The sequence below is a fragment of the Peromyscus eremicus genome, chromosome 10 (genome assembly GCF_949786415.1).
Source record: "Peromyscus eremicus chromosome 10, PerEre_H2_v1, whole genome shotgun sequence".
Classification (NCBI taxonomy): Eukaryota; Metazoa; Chordata; class Mammalia; order Rodentia; family Cricetidae; genus Peromyscus; species Peromyscus eremicus.
The window spans coordinates 12,348,071-12,367,836 of NC_081426.1; the positions used below are offsets into that span (position 1 = coordinate 12,348,071).

Here is a 19,766-nt window from a genome sequence, read left to right on the forward strand (position 1 = left end):
TCACAGAATCCACAGATCAATTAGCACTGTTTTTGAGAACATGCATAATGGGTGACTTAAACACACACGTGATATGTTCTGTGGCTTGATTCCATTTTGGGGTGGCACGGGTCTTCAGGCCAAAGGTGGGATCAAGTGTCCATAGAGGAGCATTGGGTCTCCCTTGGGGTTCTAATGCAGCAGGCCTTGTGGGCAGGGTCTTCGTTTTGTTGGCCCTGGATGTCTAAATTGTTAGATCGTCTCAGCCCTTTTTATTGTCTCTGGGATGGGTAAACGCTTTTCAAGAAATAAACCAAGAACAGTGATTCTGCTAGGCATATTCCACTTGTGGAAGGGTCAATAAACTTCACTACAACAGAGTCAGGAACCATGACCATCTATGACTGAAATGATGTATACATATTTTACACATAAGATCATCTCGCTTTCCCACTAATAATCTTGAAGACAAACATCACTTCCCGGCCAAGATCCAGCTTTCTATTCTGCATCACTCCTACTGCAGGGGATGACCAGTGACTCATGAGGCTGGTTTTGAAAGCAAGCACTAAAAGCTCATTTAAGTCTTGTCTGGTGATAAAGAGAGATTTGGGAGAAGTATCACCATGATTGTTTCCCCTAAGAACTGAATTTGCAGCCAATCTGAATGTTACTTTCAAATGCACCGGTGATAAGAAGTAACATCTGCTTTCTGTTCAATAGTACAAGAAGGCTCGGCATGGGGCTGAGTGTACACAGTCCATGTAAATCTATTGTTAGCATTTCTTTTTTGTCTCTGTGCCTGGTCCATTTGCGGTGTACCATCAGGCAAACAGCTGACACACACACTAGCTATTATGGACCTAGGTTGGATTGTGAGATCTTCAAAGCCCCACCAGGTTTGTGGGGCTTCATTTCCTAGAATGAAGCAGGGGCCTCTGGGAACGCAGTGCTAGCGATCAGTTCTCCCATTTTACATTTCTAGAGGAGCAGAGGGCTCTACCAGAGGGTTAAAAGTCTAGTTAGGCTCAAGAGACAGCAAAGCCCCCTTTGTCTGGAATGTTTTTGTTTACATGTTAATAAAGCATGCAATTACTTACAGACTCACTATTATCACCTGGAAGCTGAAACCAGCAGATTTTGAAAACACCTATGCAGCCCTGAGCTAGGACCGGTTTTGAAGGAGAGTGGGAGTGATGGCAGTGCTATTCCCTGTAGCCCTCCCCAGTCTGTCGTTGTCTGATGGGATCACACCCTGTGAACAGATGGCTTTTACTCAGATTTCTGATTTGTGCCCCCACAGCCCTCTTGGAATAGAGATCACGATGACACGGCATCCACCCGTTCAGGAGGAACCCCGGGCCCTTCCAGCGGTGGCCACACTTCACACAGTGGGGATAACAGCAGTGAGCAAGGTAGGAGAGGTGTTCTCATTCTCCCTTGCTTCTTGCTTTGTGTTCAGGGCTTGCAAACTGTCAGAAAGTCAGTGATTACACCCAGAGCTTCTCCCAGAACACCAATCCTGTACAATATGAGAATCTGCTCATCTTTGATCAGTCTCTGGCCCAATTCTTCAGTGCCATGCCAGCTGCCTGTCACCTGATCGCTTTCACGAATCAACTGAGGCAAGATTAGAGAAACAGATGAGGAATTCCAGTGCGCACAAATAGCATGGCACTAATAGCCTGGTGTGATGTCCTTGGGGCTTTTCAAAGGGTCATGAAGAAACCTCCATTGAGAGTCTAAGTAAACAATATCTAAAGATTCTTAGGAAGAGCTAGTGACCTAGCTCAGTGATAGAGGGCTCACCTAGAGTGCACTTGGCCTCAGTTCTATCCTAGCACTACGAAAAGTAGTGCACGTGTGTTGAGGCATAACTCTTCGAAGGCAATTTGGCAACCTCTGGTAGGTTTCCCTCTGCACGGGGTCTGAGGCCACTTCTTCTGGTTTTATTTATTTTCTTTGAGGTTTAGCATCACTGCAAAGCCAGGCCAGACACAGGAGGAAATCCACATACTTGGTGTTGCACTTTGGATCTGTACTTTTGTCTACATGGGGGTGTTCATGGACGTACATACTTTGGATCTATACTTTTGTCTACACGGGGGGTGTTCATGGACATATATGTTTAATAGTAACTAGTAAGAAATAAAGCTTAAACATCATAGTACTCTTCAGCAACAAGGAGACTCAATATCCAATCTTACTCCTGTGGATTTTGGATTTTGTGGGTAATGAAGGAAATAAAAATTAAAAAAAATTAACGTTTGCATCTGCCTGTGAAAGACTGCTTTATTGGAGTTGCCTCTGAGTCCACAGTAGGTTCAGTTTTAAAATTTGATTTTGTGATCATTTTTTACTGGCGTGTTATTCAGCAAGAAAGGAATTCGGTTGTCTAACTTAATTGGGGCACATCAATTAAAACCACAAACTCTACAATGGATTTAGCATGATTGATTGGAAAACGAGAGCAGGGAAGTTCATTTTTTTAGGCATATGTGTGGTATTTTCCCCTGAAATAACTTCTGCAGATGTAATTTTAAGCATTGGAGACATTTTATTGTTCAAAAAAAAGAAGTTGCTGACTTCATCAGAAGTAGAAGCCTAGTAAAAATGGAGCCTGGAACAGTAAACCAATCCAGAGCTGAGGTAGAAGCAGGTAACCTCTGACCTCTGACTTTTTACTGGAAAATGATATGCAGCATAAATCCAAGAGGCCTTTTTTTTTTTTCTTTCAAGTGTGTGTATATGTGTTATGGCATCGCTGTTCAGAGCGTGAGGGTGGTGTCAGCACTTTCCATGTGAGGCCTGGCCTGAAGAATTCTACTTACACTATGAGTTTTCCAAGAGGTGTAAATGCAATCTAAATTTTTTTTCCTATAGCCCAGAACGGCTACACGGGGTCACAGCCTAGTGCTTTGTTTCATTTTTGATTTCATTTTTGCTTTAAAAAACATATTTCATCTAAGAATCAGCGGGCCGTTCAGCTGAGGCATGAGGGCTTACAGACTGAGGGAATGCAGCAGAACTTAGAGACTGTGATGCACAGGTTTCCTAAACACGATCAGATAAGAGGGATTTTGGAGGGCAAAGATCTCGTGCTATGCCGTCCTCCTATAGCTGTGACCAGAAATGAGGAGTTCTTAGGTCTCTGTCATTTGACCCGTGATCTCCGGAAGCTCAGTTCATGATGACTGTGGTTACCTCTAGGAGCCACATACTCTGCCTGTGACCATCTTTGCACTTCTGCTGTTTCTCTTTATACTTCTTACACTTAAAGGCCCCCACCTATGTGTTTGAAAAAGTGTTTTCACGTAAATGATCTCATTTGAATGATCTAGTTGAGTCATCCGAAAACAATCTTGTTTTGGAGAAATGGTTAAGGAATGGTCAAACAGTTAAGAACATTGATGCTTATGTGGAGGACCTGGGTTCCATTCCTAGTACCCATGTCGGACAGCTCATAACCTCTGTATCTCTGGTTCCAGGGAACCTGCCACCCTCTCCTGGCCTCCTTGAATACTGCACACATGTGGTGCACATACAGATGAGCTGGCACATACACAAATGTATACATGAAAATAAATTTTAAACTTTCAAAAATGAGTGGAAACAGCCCTGGTGCCAGAGAAAGCAGAGGAAGTCAACATAAGCTAGGCAGGGTTTAGGATATGCTGGCGTCTCAGTGCAATGCAGACCCACCTGTTCCAAGTGTCCTGCATGTAAGAGTCTTCTCATCCCACCCTCTTCCTTATCTGCCGACCAAAGAACCCAGTCAGTTACTCACCCTGTGAGCAGACCTTCTGTGGAATCTCTCCCACACTATCTCGTAAGAGCAGGAAGAGGAGGAGTACCTCTAGTCTTCTTTACTTTCCTGGCGGATTGTCTTTGGCACACAGTGCTACTTCTGCTGAATGTAGAATGATGCCTGATAGTGTTGCTCAGACAACTTGTGGGCATTTCTGTGCTAACCTGGACCCTTCTAAACCTGTTTCCTCATCTCTGAGACCTGTGGAGCTGAGCCTTTGTGCGGCTTCCGGATTAACTGTGCAAAGCGGTGCTGCATGCTCTCCCTGTCTGCCTTTCCTGGCAGGCATGGGGATGGAAGCTGTGCCAGCATTTGGCTCATAGTACATATCCTAAACAGTTATTTACACAGTTTGAGCCCATTTTAGTCAACTGGATAAATAACAGCCCTCTTCAAAAGATTTATAAATCATAAATATGTCTTCATACATACCCAATAGACATAAATAACTCAATCTGTCAAGAATATACCCAAAGAGGTGTTTCCTCCTCAGACAGGAGCAAATTTCACATTTCAAAATTTTCTTCACTACATTATTTGAATTGAATTTAGTTTTAGTTTCACCACATCATTAGGGAGCCTGTGGAACAAAATAAGTAGTGGATAGATGGATGAATAGATAGACAGACAGACAGACACATAGAAAGTCCCTTCGTCTTTGGCCCTTATTTAACAGCCTGCTTTGTGCACAGTGTAAGGCATTAAGCAGTCGTGCACATTTCAAATGAGTTCGGTGTTGTTGAGTCTTCAAAGAAAGTAAGTCATTCAGGAAAATCTTAACTTCCTGAGAAGTTCAGAAGGGGCAATAGCCCTTCCTTAGAGCTCCAGAAATTTGGGTGATTCTTGAATGCCTGATCTTTTTCATATTAATTACTGTTATAATCAATAAAATAATCTTAAGACAAATTTTGCATAAGGCTAAGTAAGTAAATAAATAAATAAATCCAAGTGTGGGCATTCAAAAGAGAATATAGATAAAGTATATAATTATGAAGATATCAAATATATTATGGTTCAAGGGCTTAATGTTAATTCACGATTTGCATAATATGTCCATGTTGGGTTTCTTTTTTTGTTGCTATGATGAAACATCTTGAAACAATGTAAAGAAGGATTAATTTTTATTTTGTCTCACTTTTTCAAGGGTTGAAATCTTGAAAAAGTCAGGCTCAGTTGCACCTTCATTGCTTCTGAGCCTGTGTGTGATGAAGCTGAACATGGTGGGCAGCATGGCAGGAAGCAGTGTGTCCCTTCATGGTAGACAGGAGGCAGAAAGACAGCAAAGGACAGAATCAGGTATACCTTCAGGGACATGGTCCTGCGACCTACTTCCTCCAAGCAAGCCCTGCCTCCGAACCATCCATCCACCTATGGATTTGTCAATGGATTAATCCATTGATGAAGTTTCAAGCCCTCATGTCTACTCCCCTTTCAAACAGCTATCACCCAGTGACCAAACGTTTAACACGTGAACCTTTAGAGGGGACACGTCATATTTAAATCATAACAATATCTCTTCCTCAACTGAAATCACTTTTCATGACAACTCTTCCTGTGTCGACCACTTTCATTTCTCATTAACACTTGTGACCCCTTTCCGAACATTAATTCTTTAACAATGAAACCCCTTAAAACTGGCACCAAGAAGGGAGGGCTTCATGCCTGTGGTTTGGTAGAGGCCTCTATTGCTGTTGCTATGACATTGATATTACCTGTTCTCTAACTTCCTTCAGAGAATTTCCAAAGACGTTAGAAAAAAAAGAAATTTATCCCCTTGGCTCTTTGCTAGCTTGTCATTTTGCAGGAGAAAAAGAAAGTTGAGGAGAAATGCTAGAAAGCTGCTGTCAAATTCAACCCTGAGATCTTAGACTCTGGGCTGCACAGGCGCATCAGAACAGGGTGTCCAGTCCTCCTGTGCAGTGTGGCAGTAGGTGGTACGTGTTGGCCGCTGTGAATTTTCCTATGTCTCCTTTATCCTTCTGTGCAGGGCTGTCCTGTTGAACAGAGAACAGCTCCATTGTAGGAAGCAGTTTGGAGCAGAATGCCTAGCCAACCTAGTGCCTCTTCCCACTGGATCCAAACTCCTTGCTCAGGGATGCTGCAGCCATCTGCCTCACAAGCAGCTTTTGCAATGATTGGCGGAATTATGAGTTGGGTCATGTCTTTTTTGGTCCAAAGTCAAGACAGCTGACTAGCTGATAATAAAAATAATAGTACAGGATGCCAGACTTGTTGGTTGGGTAGGTATTCCATTCTCTCATCCTGTGGACCAGGTCATGGGGGACAGAGAAACTCAGAGTCTGACTGAAGGCCACATGTTGGTTGGTCTAACCTCAGAACCCACATTCTGCTCCCCACAGTATGAATAGGAAATAGGTTATTTGCCACTTCTGTCTGTCGCCGATACAGTCTCTCTTCTCCTCTGTCTGTACTGGTCCAGTGCTGGGCTCTGTCATGTGACCGCCATAGACTGGGTGGGATCAGTGAGATGCAGGGGTATTGCTTTGCTGGAGAGCGAGGACCCAGCTTTGTATGCTATGAGGAATGAGGACTGTGCTAGGTCACAAAGGGAGCACAATGATTGATACGATTAATTTGCATTCTGTATTAAGAGCCTGGACTATTTCCCACCTTCAAAGACTTATTGAATTGAGAATAAGAACTTAGAAAACAAGGCAGAATATTTCTCTTGCAGAGTATTTCCCACTTAAAGATCATCTGATTTTCCTCTTTTGTGAGGCTAGAGAAAAAGTATTATTTTGACATGGAAATTTGATGAGAAACATTTCAACCTGAAAGGACTTTAATGATTACTGGAAGCACAAAAACCACTTGCAAACTTCTTCTGGGGGCAGGACTCCAATCAACAGGACCACTGAAAAACGAAAAAGAAAAAAAAAAAAAGCTAAAGTACTGTGTTTCTTTAAAGAGGACATAATTGAAAAGCTGTTTCTGTATCATACAGTATCAATAGTTGTGATGCCTCCCACCACCCCAACCCGCTCCGTCCCAGCTTTTATATGAGTTCAGGCAACAGAGAGGCAGAAGGCAGGTCCCTGTATTATTGAAGGGAATTTCAAGACAGTTGTTGAGGCCAAGCAAGTAGAGCTGCTGGAGAGGGGGTGGGAGACCGAGGGAGGGAGGTGGGGAAGGGCCACATTGTGTTCCAGATGACTGAGCAAGGATTTATATACCAGCTCGCCTTTTTTTACATGAAGAAGAAAAGTAATAACAGCCCAAACCCAAGCATTGGAAACAATCAGCTGTCCGGTGAATAATGGGATAGGTGAGAAGGAGCTCTCTGATTGGATGTCTTAATGAGCACATTTTGCACAGAGTTGGGGCTGCAGTTCCCCTTGACCTTTGCCCTTTATTGACCAAACTGACACTTCATTTTTCACATACTCCCAATTATGGCTTGGCTTAAGTGTTGCCCTCGTCCTTTATTTCTTTCCTATGGACAACTTGAGAGTGGTTGAGGCCACAGAAGATATTTTAATTTGAAAAAGTACCGTAGCTACTCAGGTTTAGCTTGTAATCTGAGACTGCTCTCTGTTGGCCATTTTTCAGATGAAAACATCAAGTTAATACTGCTTGTTTAGAAACAGTTGTCTTTAAAAAAAAATCCAACTGGTTTTAAAAACAAAATATTTGTAACTTTGAAAATGAAGAAAAGTTTTAAAAATGCTTCTTTCCCTTTCCTTCCTCCCTCCTGCCCCCTTCCTTTCCTCTCTTCTTCCCTCCCTCCCTGTCCCCTTCCCTTCCCTTCCTTCCCTCCCTCCTTCCCTCCCTCCTTCCCTCCCTCCCTCCCTCCCTTCCTCCTTCCCTCCCTCCCTCCTTCCTTCCTTTCCTTCTTTCCTTCTTTCGTCTGTTGGGGGAGTGACTGACTGATCATATTTGTTTGTACATGCTCCTTAAGCATTTCTTCTCTCCTGGGACTCCTTGTATTTCAGTGGCTCTCTGCTGTAGTTTGTTGAAAATGCTTTGGAGAAAAGGGAGGAGTAAAACACAATTGTGACCACAGACCTGGATCCTCAGCTTGTGGCCACTCTTGGGCTTGGGCTGTGCTTGCTACTCCGGTGCAGATTAAGGCGAGGCCTTTCCCCGTAATGACAGGCAGAATAGGAGAGTAGTTTCCTGCTGGGAAAAGTCAGGTATAAGAAGGAAAGAGGAAGTTATTATACTCCATAAATACGCGTTATCAGAGGGTTTATGTTATTAACTTATCAGACATGCTAGATTAGATGTATCGAGAGTTGTTTTCCCAAGAATCCCTTGTGGTACACCTACCTTTCCTTTTGGTAACCCATCTGTGTGAGTAGTCTTTCTCTTTTCTGTTTGCTTGATGTCTAGCATCACAAAAGCAGGCCATCTTAAAGAAACATTGCTTCACCATCTCAAGTAGTAATGTTTATTTTAGGGTATGAACTTGGCTGTAAGCATTTTCACTGAAAGCGCATCTCCTGCCTATTAGAAAACATTACTGGTAAACTGGAGGCCACTGTTTTTCATCTAAACAACCAAATAATGCACTTGAAATTATGGTAAGCCAAATAGAGTTCCCTTTAACAGAATTCTGTCTCCAAAGTGAGTGGAATGTTACCTACTTTATTATGTAGCCCTCTGGCATATCCATGGCATATTTTTACTATAATATGGTAATAAAAGAATATGTAAAAGACAGACAAAGGTTCTGTCTTTCTCTGTAAGGTGACCTCTGTTACCAAGTAACTGCTTTACTTATGAGCTTATTAAAAACTCAAAAAAATGAGCTTTTCATACTTCACAGGCATTGATGTGAAAATGAGCTGTCCTGTGAGTAGTTTTCTTGATCATTTTTAGAACAATTGATTAGCCAAAGAGCTCCTGTCATTAGTTGACATTGACTGATAGCAATTTGTCCCAAGCTCTGAAGGTCAGTTAGATAGCGGAAGCTTCGGCTTGCCTCTGATTGACCTCTGCTGATTCCATTCTCGTGTGATTGGGCTTGAATAGGTCTGACCCTCGATTGGCCAAGACAGGACATTAGTCAACAGGGTCATTTCTTAGCTTCTTGTTGATTGTTCATTTTTATTTATGTGTGAACTCTGTACTTCTGACTGGGTTTTATATTTTAATTTTTTTCCATTTAAAAGACACACTATTAAGTGTGGCTTTAAAGCCACAGCTCTATTTTACTTTTAGTTTGGATTGACTAGGACACTTTGTAAAGTCACAGAATTTGCTGCTGGCACTGGCCTGTGTCATCTGAGTAGACAGTTATTGCTGTGTGTTGTGCATTGGCATTGTGTTGCTGTTGCTGTTGCTTTTAAGGAGCACAGACTGTAGCATGACTTACAGACTCTGCAAAATCCTGCCCAAAACTCTGTGGATTCTCTGGCATTGATCACTTTGTCTTCCAAGAATTGTGCACTATTTTTAATAAGGGAAAATGGATTGTGAAGAATTACAAATATCACAAATATGTCGATGCATCCTCTAGCTTTACAGCCAGAATCTGATGCCTTCTAAAAGAGGATATTTACTGCTTAATTTTGCTCGTCTGTGATTTCAAGGATGCTTCTTGCTTAGAACATTGGTTGCCCAGCCAGTGTGGAACGTATTTTCTACTGCAATGGACCTGTTATTGATGTTTATAATATTCTAGTCTTTCTTTCCTAAATTATGAAGTATTTTCCAAAAATACCTTGTATAGAGAGAATATTTTTGGCACTCATATTAATGAAATGAATTTTATTGTTTTATGCAAACAATAGAAATGCTCCTCTTAGGTTTAAAATTCCAGGTCTAAAGTTGTAATTATTTACTTCAGTCCCTGGGTAAGGCCTTCCTTTTCTCTTGTTCTTTCTGTTCCTTCCCTGTTCCTTCTGCGCTGGGTCTTAAACTGGGAAAAAAAAATAACTCGCTTTTCAGGTTGTCTCTCCTAGACATTCCAAGGCCACCACACAGCCTGGCACAGTGGAAACTGGTGTTTTAGTTTCTAACTCGAGACAATAAATGAGGAGCGAAGCCCTTGTCCCAGGTGTGTAGTCTTCACACCATGTCGTTCTTGGCCAGGCAAGCATGAGGAAGTTAATTCCAGAGAAGCATTCACTTAACATAGCCCAAGGAGAAAAGGGGAGTTTAGAATTATGATCTGTTCTGTGGACATGCCAAAACATTATCAGGAGCTGTTTGCAGGGGTGGAGTGTGAATGTGTACGTTCTAGTCAAGCCATCAAAGAAGATGAAGTGTGTACTGGTGTCAGGTGTGAGCTGCAAGGAGGAGCGGGTCATTGTGTTTGTCCTCAGGAAGCTTGCGTGGGTCACCAAGAAAACCAAGCCCATGGGAGTCATTAACTACTGTATATTCTCGGGAGCTGTGACTGTACCTAGTCCTCAGGATGCCTCTGGCCCAGCCCTGGTGAGCCAGCCTGAAACTTTGTTGCCGTGAGTTACCTGGCTGCCAAGTTATGCTGAGCTTCTTCGGGGACTTTGACATCTTGGGTGAGCCCCTTTGGCAGTCTGATGATGCCAGTAGATACTTTGCCAAAGTAATTTTTAAAATAATACATTGAACTCTACAGGACTATATGGGGCACTACTTATACTGAAAACCCACTATTTAAAATCTTCTAATATAGCCGTGTAAGTGTTTTCTTTCATATGCATTCACTAATAATGCCCACCAGTAATTCCTTTGTCTAATGCATTTTTGAAGTTGTGATGACTGTAAAGTATGTGTTATGTGTTATGATGTTTGTAGCAGGCACATATGTAAGTATGATTTCCCCTGGGAGAAAGTCATAGGTACTGCTAAAAGTTCTGGAGTCTGTTACTTGCCTACACACACCGAAGAAGGAAATACAAATTCTAATTCTAGATTAGTGAGGACAAGTGTAGACGATGAGCTTCCCAGTTCTGGTTAGTTAGAACCCTTTAGTTCTAACTGCAGACGGTCCTGGTCAGAGAGAGGGACACACAGCCGAGGTCAGGACTCACAAGAAGCCTGATTTCCGGGAAGTTTCCCACCAACCCTGAGTCTGGAGCGTCGGAGCCTCTTGTGCTCTGCCCAGGACCCTGTGTTCTGGTCCTTGGCTGTATGTGGAGGTGGTTTCTGGGTCGTCTTTCCGGGGCTCCCTGGGAAGGAAGGGCTTGCATGGTCTTCATCTTTGCTGTGCACAGTTGCGGTAGTGTAGCTCTGAACAAATACTATTTATTGAGGAGGATTGCTTTCAAACTTCAGATGCACTACATGCACATTCCAGACTGCTCGCTTCTGGGTGCCAGAGAGGTCCTTTCACACAGAAATCTGTCAAAGTGTAAGTGGATGCCAAGGTGCCTCTTGTCTCAGAGATGCAGTTTGGGACCCCAGTCAGGGAGAGCCCACAGGAAGCTGTCTCAGAAGTTGGTGGTAGTTGGGGTGGTATGTAAACCACTCTATCTGTGTGATTCTTTGTTTTGAAGACTCCCACCCCTGCCACTTAACGGGTATCTAACAAAAAAGATAAGTGGAGACAGTTACAGTGTTGCAGGGTAATTCTGGGGCAGGAAGAAGGCTAACAGCGTTACCCTAGAAGGATGCTCTTAGGCTGCCTTTGCTAGTAGCAGATATGGTTTCCTCTGCCCCCAAGTTTATCTCTCTCCCCCATGAATGCCAGCATTAATTGAAGATGGTAGTAGAGATTTTGGCTGTTGGCCTAGCAAAAGAAAAAAAATAACCCAAACAATAAATTTATGCCAAACAATTTCCTTAAAAAGATGTGGGTGTTGCCTGCCTCTTGTACTGATTGGTCCCTGAAGTGTAGTTGGTGAAGTTGGGTTTTGCTTGAGTGTCTGGCTTTGTGGATTAGTTTGGTCTTGCAGATAATTTTCCATAATTACTTAACCTGAAAGCATTCTATCTGATTAGCACAATTAGCTTTGGCTTTCTCCCATTTACCAATATTAACCCATACACATTCCCTTCTAGACATTGCTCACAACAAACAATGGTGTGCAACTCCTTTTTACTTATTTCAATCCCAGAAAAAAAAGACAACAAGATGCTATGCAGCCAATCTTCAAAGTTAGTCGATATCTGGGGTTTTCTATTGCTGTGGTACAACACCATGACCAGAAGTAACTTGGGGAGGAAAGGGGATTTTTCAGCTAATAATTCTTGGCTCATACTCTATCACTGACAGACAGATGTCAGGGCAGGAACTCAAACAGGGCAGGAACCTGGAGGCAGGAAGCAGAAGCCATGGAGGGTGCTGCTTACTGACATTCTCCCCATGGTTTGGCCAGATGGCTTTCTTATAGCACCCAGGACCACGAGCCCAGGGGTGGCATTGCCTGCAGTGAGCTGCCCCCCACCTCAATCATTAATGAAGAAAATGCCTACGGACTTGCTTACAGGCCAATCTTATGGTGGCATCTTCTCAACTTAGAGTCCCTCTTCCCAAGTGACTCTAGCTTGTGTCAAGTTGACATAAAAATAACCAGGACAGTCAGCATAATATATTTTCAAGGAAAGGGAATTGAAAAGTAAATGCAGAAAATATCTAATTTCTCTATAGATTTGTTACTGAATAGACAGCTTTTGATCAATGCAGTCTCCGTGGAACTTCTTTTGTTTCAGCTGACTCCTGAGTACTCCTAGTCAAATGTGTTTATGATACCTTGACATTCTCTTTATAGTTTGGTGCCTTGGGATAAAAGAATACACACAGATGTTCCTTGACGTACAGTGGGATATGACCTGATTAACTCATTTTAAACAGGAAATACTGAAAGTAGACAATGTGTCTGGTACACCTACCCTTCTGAACTTCATAACTGCACAACGGAACACACTCTAGTGTATCAGTTGCTCACTCTCATGTTCTTGTGGCTGACTGGGAGATACAGCTCACTGCTACTAGCCCACCATTGTGAGATAGTATACCATTGCATACCACTAGCCCATGAAAAGATCCAAATATGAAATACAGTATCTACTGAACATATATCACTTTTCCACTATTGAAAAGATGAAAAGTCATTTGTTGAATCATAAGTTAGTATCACCTGTATTGAACTTCAAGATACCTATCTATTCACCACTTTATTCTAAGAAAAAAAATTGGGAACATTGACAGAAGTATGTAAATATAAAATAGAATACAATTAAGTAGATTAAGAAATTAGAATGATGCCTGGCGTGGTGGTGCACACCCTTAATCCCAGCACTTAGGAGGCAGAGGCAGGCCTGGTCTACAGGCCTGGACAGCCTGGGCTCTGTTAGAAAAGAAGAAAGAAAACAAAAAAGTCTTGGTACTAGGAATGTAGCTGAGTTGATAGAGTACTTGCCTAGTGTTCGTGAAGCCCTTGGTTCGATCTCCAGCACAGTATGAAACCGGATGTTGTATTGTAGTGCATGCTCATAACTCTGTCACTGGGGCAGTAAAGAGAGAAGGAATGGAAGATCAAAGTCATCCTCAGCTATATAGTGAGACTGAGTGCAGTCTGGCTGGGTCCCATTTTTGACAGAGAGGGCCAGAGGAGAAGTTGTTAGTCCTGGAGTAGGACAGAAGAGTGTGTAATGTACAGTCACACGGCATAACTAGATGTAGGCAGCTAATTCGCCACTGATCTAGCACCCTGACACAAGCAGGGGTCCAATAGGCTACAAGGTTGATAGTATTAGGGAAGTTATTCAGAATGACAGGAGCTGTGATCAAAAGGAAATTCTCCTCATGTCCTCACACAGGGAGCCCTGTGTGATGGTCACTGACCCCCTCGACATCTGCATGGCTCTTCCTTGTCCAACCAACTCCCAGCTCAGTGCTGCAAATGTAAAATCATCCCATAAATAATTGATTGCTTGATCTGACTAGTTGTGCAGCACACACTCAGTCAGTTCCTGTCCTTCGCACCTTTGCACCTGTGAAGCTCAACTGTCACCGTATCTTACTATGACCCAAGGTGTCTGTTATCTTGTGACGTCAGGACGACTCTCCCACTTGTCTATCTTCTGACCATTTCATGGAGAGCCAGCTTCCCTCTCCAGGCTTTGCTCCCCCTACCTCGGGCCAGGCCAGGGGATAAGAGCATTCTTGTCACTCTGTTCCCTAGAGACAGGTTAGCGGAGCCAGAGAGATCGAGATGCTAAAGGAAGTCTCAGGTACCATGATCTTTAAAAGGGAAGTTTCTTAGTGAATACTTCACCCAATAAAATCAGGATTATGAGTATTTGCATTGCAACATTTTAGCACCCAAAACATCCCCTTTCATAAAAGGAATAATTTTAGCACAAATAGATGGAATTGTTTGATATTGGGAACTTGAGGCTTCTGAGTATGATCTCAAATGTAGGAGAGGTAAAACCAATCTTGTTCACTACATTTTTGTTGTTGTTTGTTTGTTTATTTGTTTTTCAAGACAACGTTTCTCTGTATAGCCCTAGCTGTCCTGGAACTCACTCTATAGACCAGGCTGGCCTCGAACTCACAGAGATCCACCTGCCTATGCCTTCCGAGTGTTGGGATTAAAGGCGTGCACCACCACTGCCCAGCTTGTTCACTAATTAATGAGCATGAAGTAAACATCGATTGTACATGCTAACTGTGTGGTGAGATGTGAGCATTCTGCAGGTTTGGTGGGAGAGCTGAGAGTTCTCCCAGAGCTAGGGAACGTGTATGAATGAATGAGCTCAGTATGATGCAGGGCGGTGACAAAGATGCTATCCCATTGGCACGGGGTCGGCCTAGCACCATTGGTGTGATTACAGCCTGGCTCCTGTCTTTCTGCAGCAGGCACTCTTATTAAGCCTGGGTGAAGCTCACAAGTTGGTCCTTCACTGGTGTTATCATTTTTGGCAACTAATTTATTCCCCAGAATTGGCCCTAGGGGTGAAAACGTGTTTTAAATGACTGATTGCCCACCTAGCTTCTGTAAGGGAGTGTCTGATATAAAGAGGGGCAGGTGGAGAAGGAAAGGATGAAAGAAATATGCATTTGTATAAAGGAAGCTACATAGCATAACCCTAGAACTGTCAGCCTGAGCAGAGGTCTGGATAGAAGGAAGGTAGCAATAGACAGGAGCCTCGAGAGTTGGTAAAGCCCACACAAAAGGCCCCACATGGCCTCCTAACACACCTAATACTTGGTCAAGAAACGAGAGGCTGTCCCTGAATACAATCTAGTTGTGGTGTGATTCAGGACTCGGGGATCAAGGCAGAGGAAGGCTGGCAGTAGCCTGCCTGTTCACATGTAGAGAGTCTGAACTAAGCCGTCTGGAGGTGGGGCAGAACTGGACGAGATGGAGAGCACGCAGACATATTACAGAAAGGTCTGGAATGGCATCGGGATCTCAGAACGTGGGATGCATGATGTCAGGGCCAGCTAGTGTGTTCACTGAGTGCCTTCTCCTCCTCCTCCTCTTCCTCCCTCGCTTCCTCCTCTGCTTCCTCCCGCCCTTCTCCATGTTCGCACTCTCACTTGCTTTGTCTGGGTGCTGGTGTGGTCACCTTGGTGTGTGTGTAGGTCTGAGAACGACTTGTGTGAGTCAGTTCTCTCCTTCCACTGTGAGGGTTTTCTGAGTTCGAACTCAAGCTTCCAGGCTTTGTGGCAAGTGCCTTTACCTGCTAACCATCTCTCCAGTCCCTCTTGTCATCCTCTTCCTCCTCTTCCTCCTCCTCCTCCTCCTGCTCCTCCTCCTCCTCGCTTCCTTCCTTCCTTCCTTCCTTCCTTCCTTCCTCTCTCTCTCTCTCTCTCTCTCTCTCTCTCTCTCTCTCTCTCTCTCTCTCTCTCTTTGAGACAGGGTCTCACTATATAACTCTGGCTGTCCTGGAACTCACTGTGTAGAGCAGGCTGGCCTTGAACTCACACGGATTGGCCTGCCTCTGCATCCCATGTGCTGGATCAAAGGTGTGCGCCACCACACCCCGCCCCGCTGTCTTCCTAAGTACAGCCTCAGGCCTCTAAAAAAGGACTGCTTGAGAACCAGCTGCCTTTTCTCTGTACCCTAATGGGCACCTGATGCTTTTCAGAAGTCCTTCCTGAGGTGGCTCTCCAGCTCCCCGCTGCCCCTCTGTACAGCAGTCTCATGGAGAAATCTCTGGCTTTGCTGTGGTCCAGGGCCTGGGCATAAAGGAAGAGACTGGCCAAGCTATCATGGGAATTCAGTGACTCATTCCGTCAATTTACTGCTCTGGAAGTTAGGTGACTTCCCCCCTGCTTGACAGTTGGCTGATGAGTGTTTCCTGAATATCCCAGAGTCAATGCTCTGCTCCATGGTCTCCCAGCAGACACCCATCCCAGTGCTGCATGGCTTCATTCACTTTCTGTCTGCAACACTGGCTTTTACACAGAATCTTCAAATGGCCTACCCAAGACTAATAGAATCCAGGACAGGGATGCTCTAGGCCTTTGCTCGCTGATTAAACCGTTACATTTTTGTGCAAGAATGTTTAAAAAAAATGAAGCATACCTTTAAAATACTGAAACAGTATTTGACTAAAACCTTACCACCTGGGATTTAGTATGTCTACATGGAAAACTCTGTTTAAACATAGGATCTGTTATGGGTTTAGGGTCTTAGGCTTCTAGTTCCATGGTATTCCAAGGTAAAGGATTCATATGCTTTTGGAAGGCTTGCCCTTTATCTTGTTCCTTGAATGCTGTTAGAAGGAGTGAGTGAGTGAGCATGGGAAAATATGAATGTCTTGACTAAATGATGAAATGTTCAGTTATGCACCGAGAGAGGGAGCGTTACTTTTATATGTCAAGAATATTTCCTACACTCTCTTTAATTTTTTTCTTGGTTTGCTTTTTCATCATTGAAATGCAGGTAACAGTTTACATCCTCTGGATCAGGGCCATTGCCTTAGATGCCAGTCACAGCCCTTGGATTTAATTTTCGTTCTTCAGATGGAAGCCGCAGGTTCAATGCATCTCACTTTCCAGCTAGAACAGGCTCTATTCTTAATCTTGAAGTCAAATATGGCATGGAGCCATGTGCTGCCTTGTTCTAAATGTACAACTCCTGTTGTTATCTGTGAGCTTTGTGATAGATTTGAAAGAACTACGTAGCCTTTTGTTCTAAATATCACGTGTTCTAGAATTGAAGATGCTGAGCAAATCTAGCACCTCTCAAGTTCAAACGAATCGTTTTTAAAAATGTGGTGGCCATGCTGGCTTAAAGGAGTAGTGCCACACAGTTCTAGTAGACATCCACAGAACTATTGAATTGCTTTTCTGGCCAAGAGAAGGACCTAGGCTCTGGAACATGGCTGGCAAAGTAAAAGCCATGCTGTGCTGACTTACATAAAACTGCCCTTAAATAGAAAAGAGAAATTCTTTTCATTATATGACTCTGTGTTCTTCAGGGCACATGTCATTTCTGGTGAGAAATTCCAGCAAGTGCCCTCTCACACTTCCCCGTTCTTATTGCCCTCACGGTGGGAGTGGCATGGCAATATTCATTCAGAGGCCACTGATGTTTGCATCTATAAATAAATGTACTCAAATCATAATTGTTATAACAGGACTGTTTGATTACCTGGCAATGCCCTTGTGCTGTGATAGCTTTTGGGTCACCTGATCCTTGGGAACATTTGACAGACTTCCAGTTTATTGCCCAATTGAATGTCAGTAGCAATTGGAACTAAAGACAAACAAAATGGAGGGACTTGTTGACCTTGAATCCTTTCCAGAAGGGATCTGACTTGATGTCCCTATTGCTGTTGGGCTGATAAGGGTTATAAATAGTAGTTTAAGGAAAATGCTGAGTTATAGGATGGAAATACCCCATTTGCTATGGTAAGTGATCATAAACATATATAACCTTGTGTTAGATTTTCTCTATTTGCCTCTATTTGGGCTATGGGGAAAGGATTTGGGTAAAAAACTTCTTATGGCTGTTTAATGTCTGTTTGCTCCCATTGTTAAAACCTATGAATGGTGTAGGTAGCAGAATGAACATAGTCTTAGGAGAAGCCAGTGCTGTTTCTATGATTTATGATACTCAGTAATATGAGGTCTTTTGGAACTCTCATGTTATTATAATATTGTGTTTCACAGATGAAGATCTTGTAAAAAAATATGCAACAGAATTATGGTGTGCTTTCTGGTTCTAATTAAAACATAAAAGTGTGATTGCTCAGTGTGGTCTCACTAGGAGCAAAGAGATAAAACTGATCTTGTGAATATTTCCAAGAGGCATTCCAGCAGTGCATTCTCTCTCTCTCTCTCTCTCTCTCTCTCTCTCTCTCTCTCTCTCTCTCTCTCTGTCTCTCTCTCTGTCTGTCTCCTTCTCTCTCTCTCTGTATGTTTAGTAATTGGTACTTTTCTCTGGGCATAGTGTTTTAGTTCCAGGTTTGGATCCAGAAACTTGCCGTTAGGGATCCCCGCTTGGCGGGGCCTCGAGCCCCTGTGACCCTCCAGCCCCAGTGACCCTCCCTATCTGCTCTTCAACCCCCACTGCACTCTCATTGAGTGGAGGAGACTTTGGCCCAGGACCAGCAGCTTTGACTTTGGCTCTTAAAATGTTGTTTTGATGCAGAGTGTAGTGATGGCTGAATTGATTTCTGTGCATAAACAGTGGCCTAGATTCTTGCCCTGTGGAAATCCACGGAATTAAGAACCCTAGGCTCCTAGAGTGATAAGAGGTAAGGAAATGATTAGATATGCATGCAGGGAAAAATTAAGATGCTCATAGAATGAAAATAAGGGTATGTATAATTTGCAAGTTTGATGTAAATGAAAGTCACTAATACAACTAATAATTTAATGCTAATATGTGAGGGGAAGTAAATGTAATTCTAATAGTTTCCTATTTGGTGTTTTTTTTTTTTTAAAGAGTTCTGAACAAAAATGTACTGGGTTGAAACATTTCCCTTGAAATATGGTCTGCTAACATCTGTGACCCCTAGGAAGTCTCTGGGATGCTGGTGCCTTGAATTTCTCTTTCCATAAAAGGTTAGGGCAGCTTGAAATAGCAGAATCTCAATTGGAGCTTGGAGCCTGAAGCATTATGGGATGTATTCATTGGGCTATAACAAGCTGAGAACTAGACCAATGCGTTCTTTTATATAGCCTAACTAGTATTATTTAAGAAAGCAGAATATACTTTTTGTAAAAGTATTTGACCTTGTAGTCTATCTCAAAATGCAATTTTTTAATGGTTGTCTTAGACACATACTGGATAGATTTTAGTAAGAACAGGTGATTTGAGCAAAAATTTAAAATACCAGGAAAGAAATCCACATCATATGTAATCAAAGGATATTTTTTCCTTTCTTCCTGTCTTAACACACATCCAAAGAGTCCTGTACCCTTTGTTTGCTTTCTTTATAAACTTCTTTGGAAAATAACTGCTTGCTGACTTCTACTTTCCTATAGAGTGTCCATGAAGAGCAGTGTAAGCATTTGCAATGGCAGATGCCATCACGAGTTATTGTGATGGCCATTGCTTGGCAGATGACATTGCCACAGGTTTGTTTGTGACTATGGTAGACACCCTTCCCTGCCACAGAAAGATTGCAACCCAGAAGGCTGTAGAAATGACATCCCAAGGACTGCTGGTGACTCTCAGGCGACACTTCAGCAAACAGCAGGGTGAACCTGCTGCTTGGGGCATCCAGGTGCCACTGCAGACAGGTACCTAGGCCTCTCAATGTGTGAAGGAGAAATGCATGTGTGGTGGGGAGAGGCTGTCCTCTTGCTTGCCACGAGCTGCTAGAAGGTGAGGCAAGGATGTGAATTGTTTGTGGCCACCTTGCTATCCCGACTGCAAAAGACTTCTGCTTTTTTTTTTTTTTTTTTCCTGAGTGCCCATCACTAAGGAGCCGCCTCCCAGTCCACTTTGTGGGAAACTTTCTTGATGGTGAGTGACTAGCATTTCTTGTCACTTCCTCTAATTCCTTCCTGCTGCCTATCGCCACTGCCCTGGACTTATCACGGTTGAGCCTTGGCCAGCTAGAACTAATCCAGGTTCCTATTTCAGAGGAACAGAATGACAGTTATGACATGGCCACG

General features: G+C 43.2%; 1 protein-coding gene across 5 annotated transcripts in view; it reads left to right on the plus strand.

Moving 5' to 3' along the window:
- Positions 1–19,766, plus strand: part of Meis1 (Meis homeobox 1) — a 139,424-nt gene that overhangs the window by 32,294 nt on the left and 87,364 nt on the right. For all 5 annotated transcript variants that reach the window (XM_059275401.1, XM_059275400.1, XM_059275404.1 and 2 more), the window contains one exon: positions 1,283–1,394. In XM_059275401.1, coding sequence (XP_059131384.1) covers positions 1,283–1,394 — 112 coding nt within the window. The remainder of the gene's footprint in view (positions 1–1,282; positions 1,395–19,766) is intronic.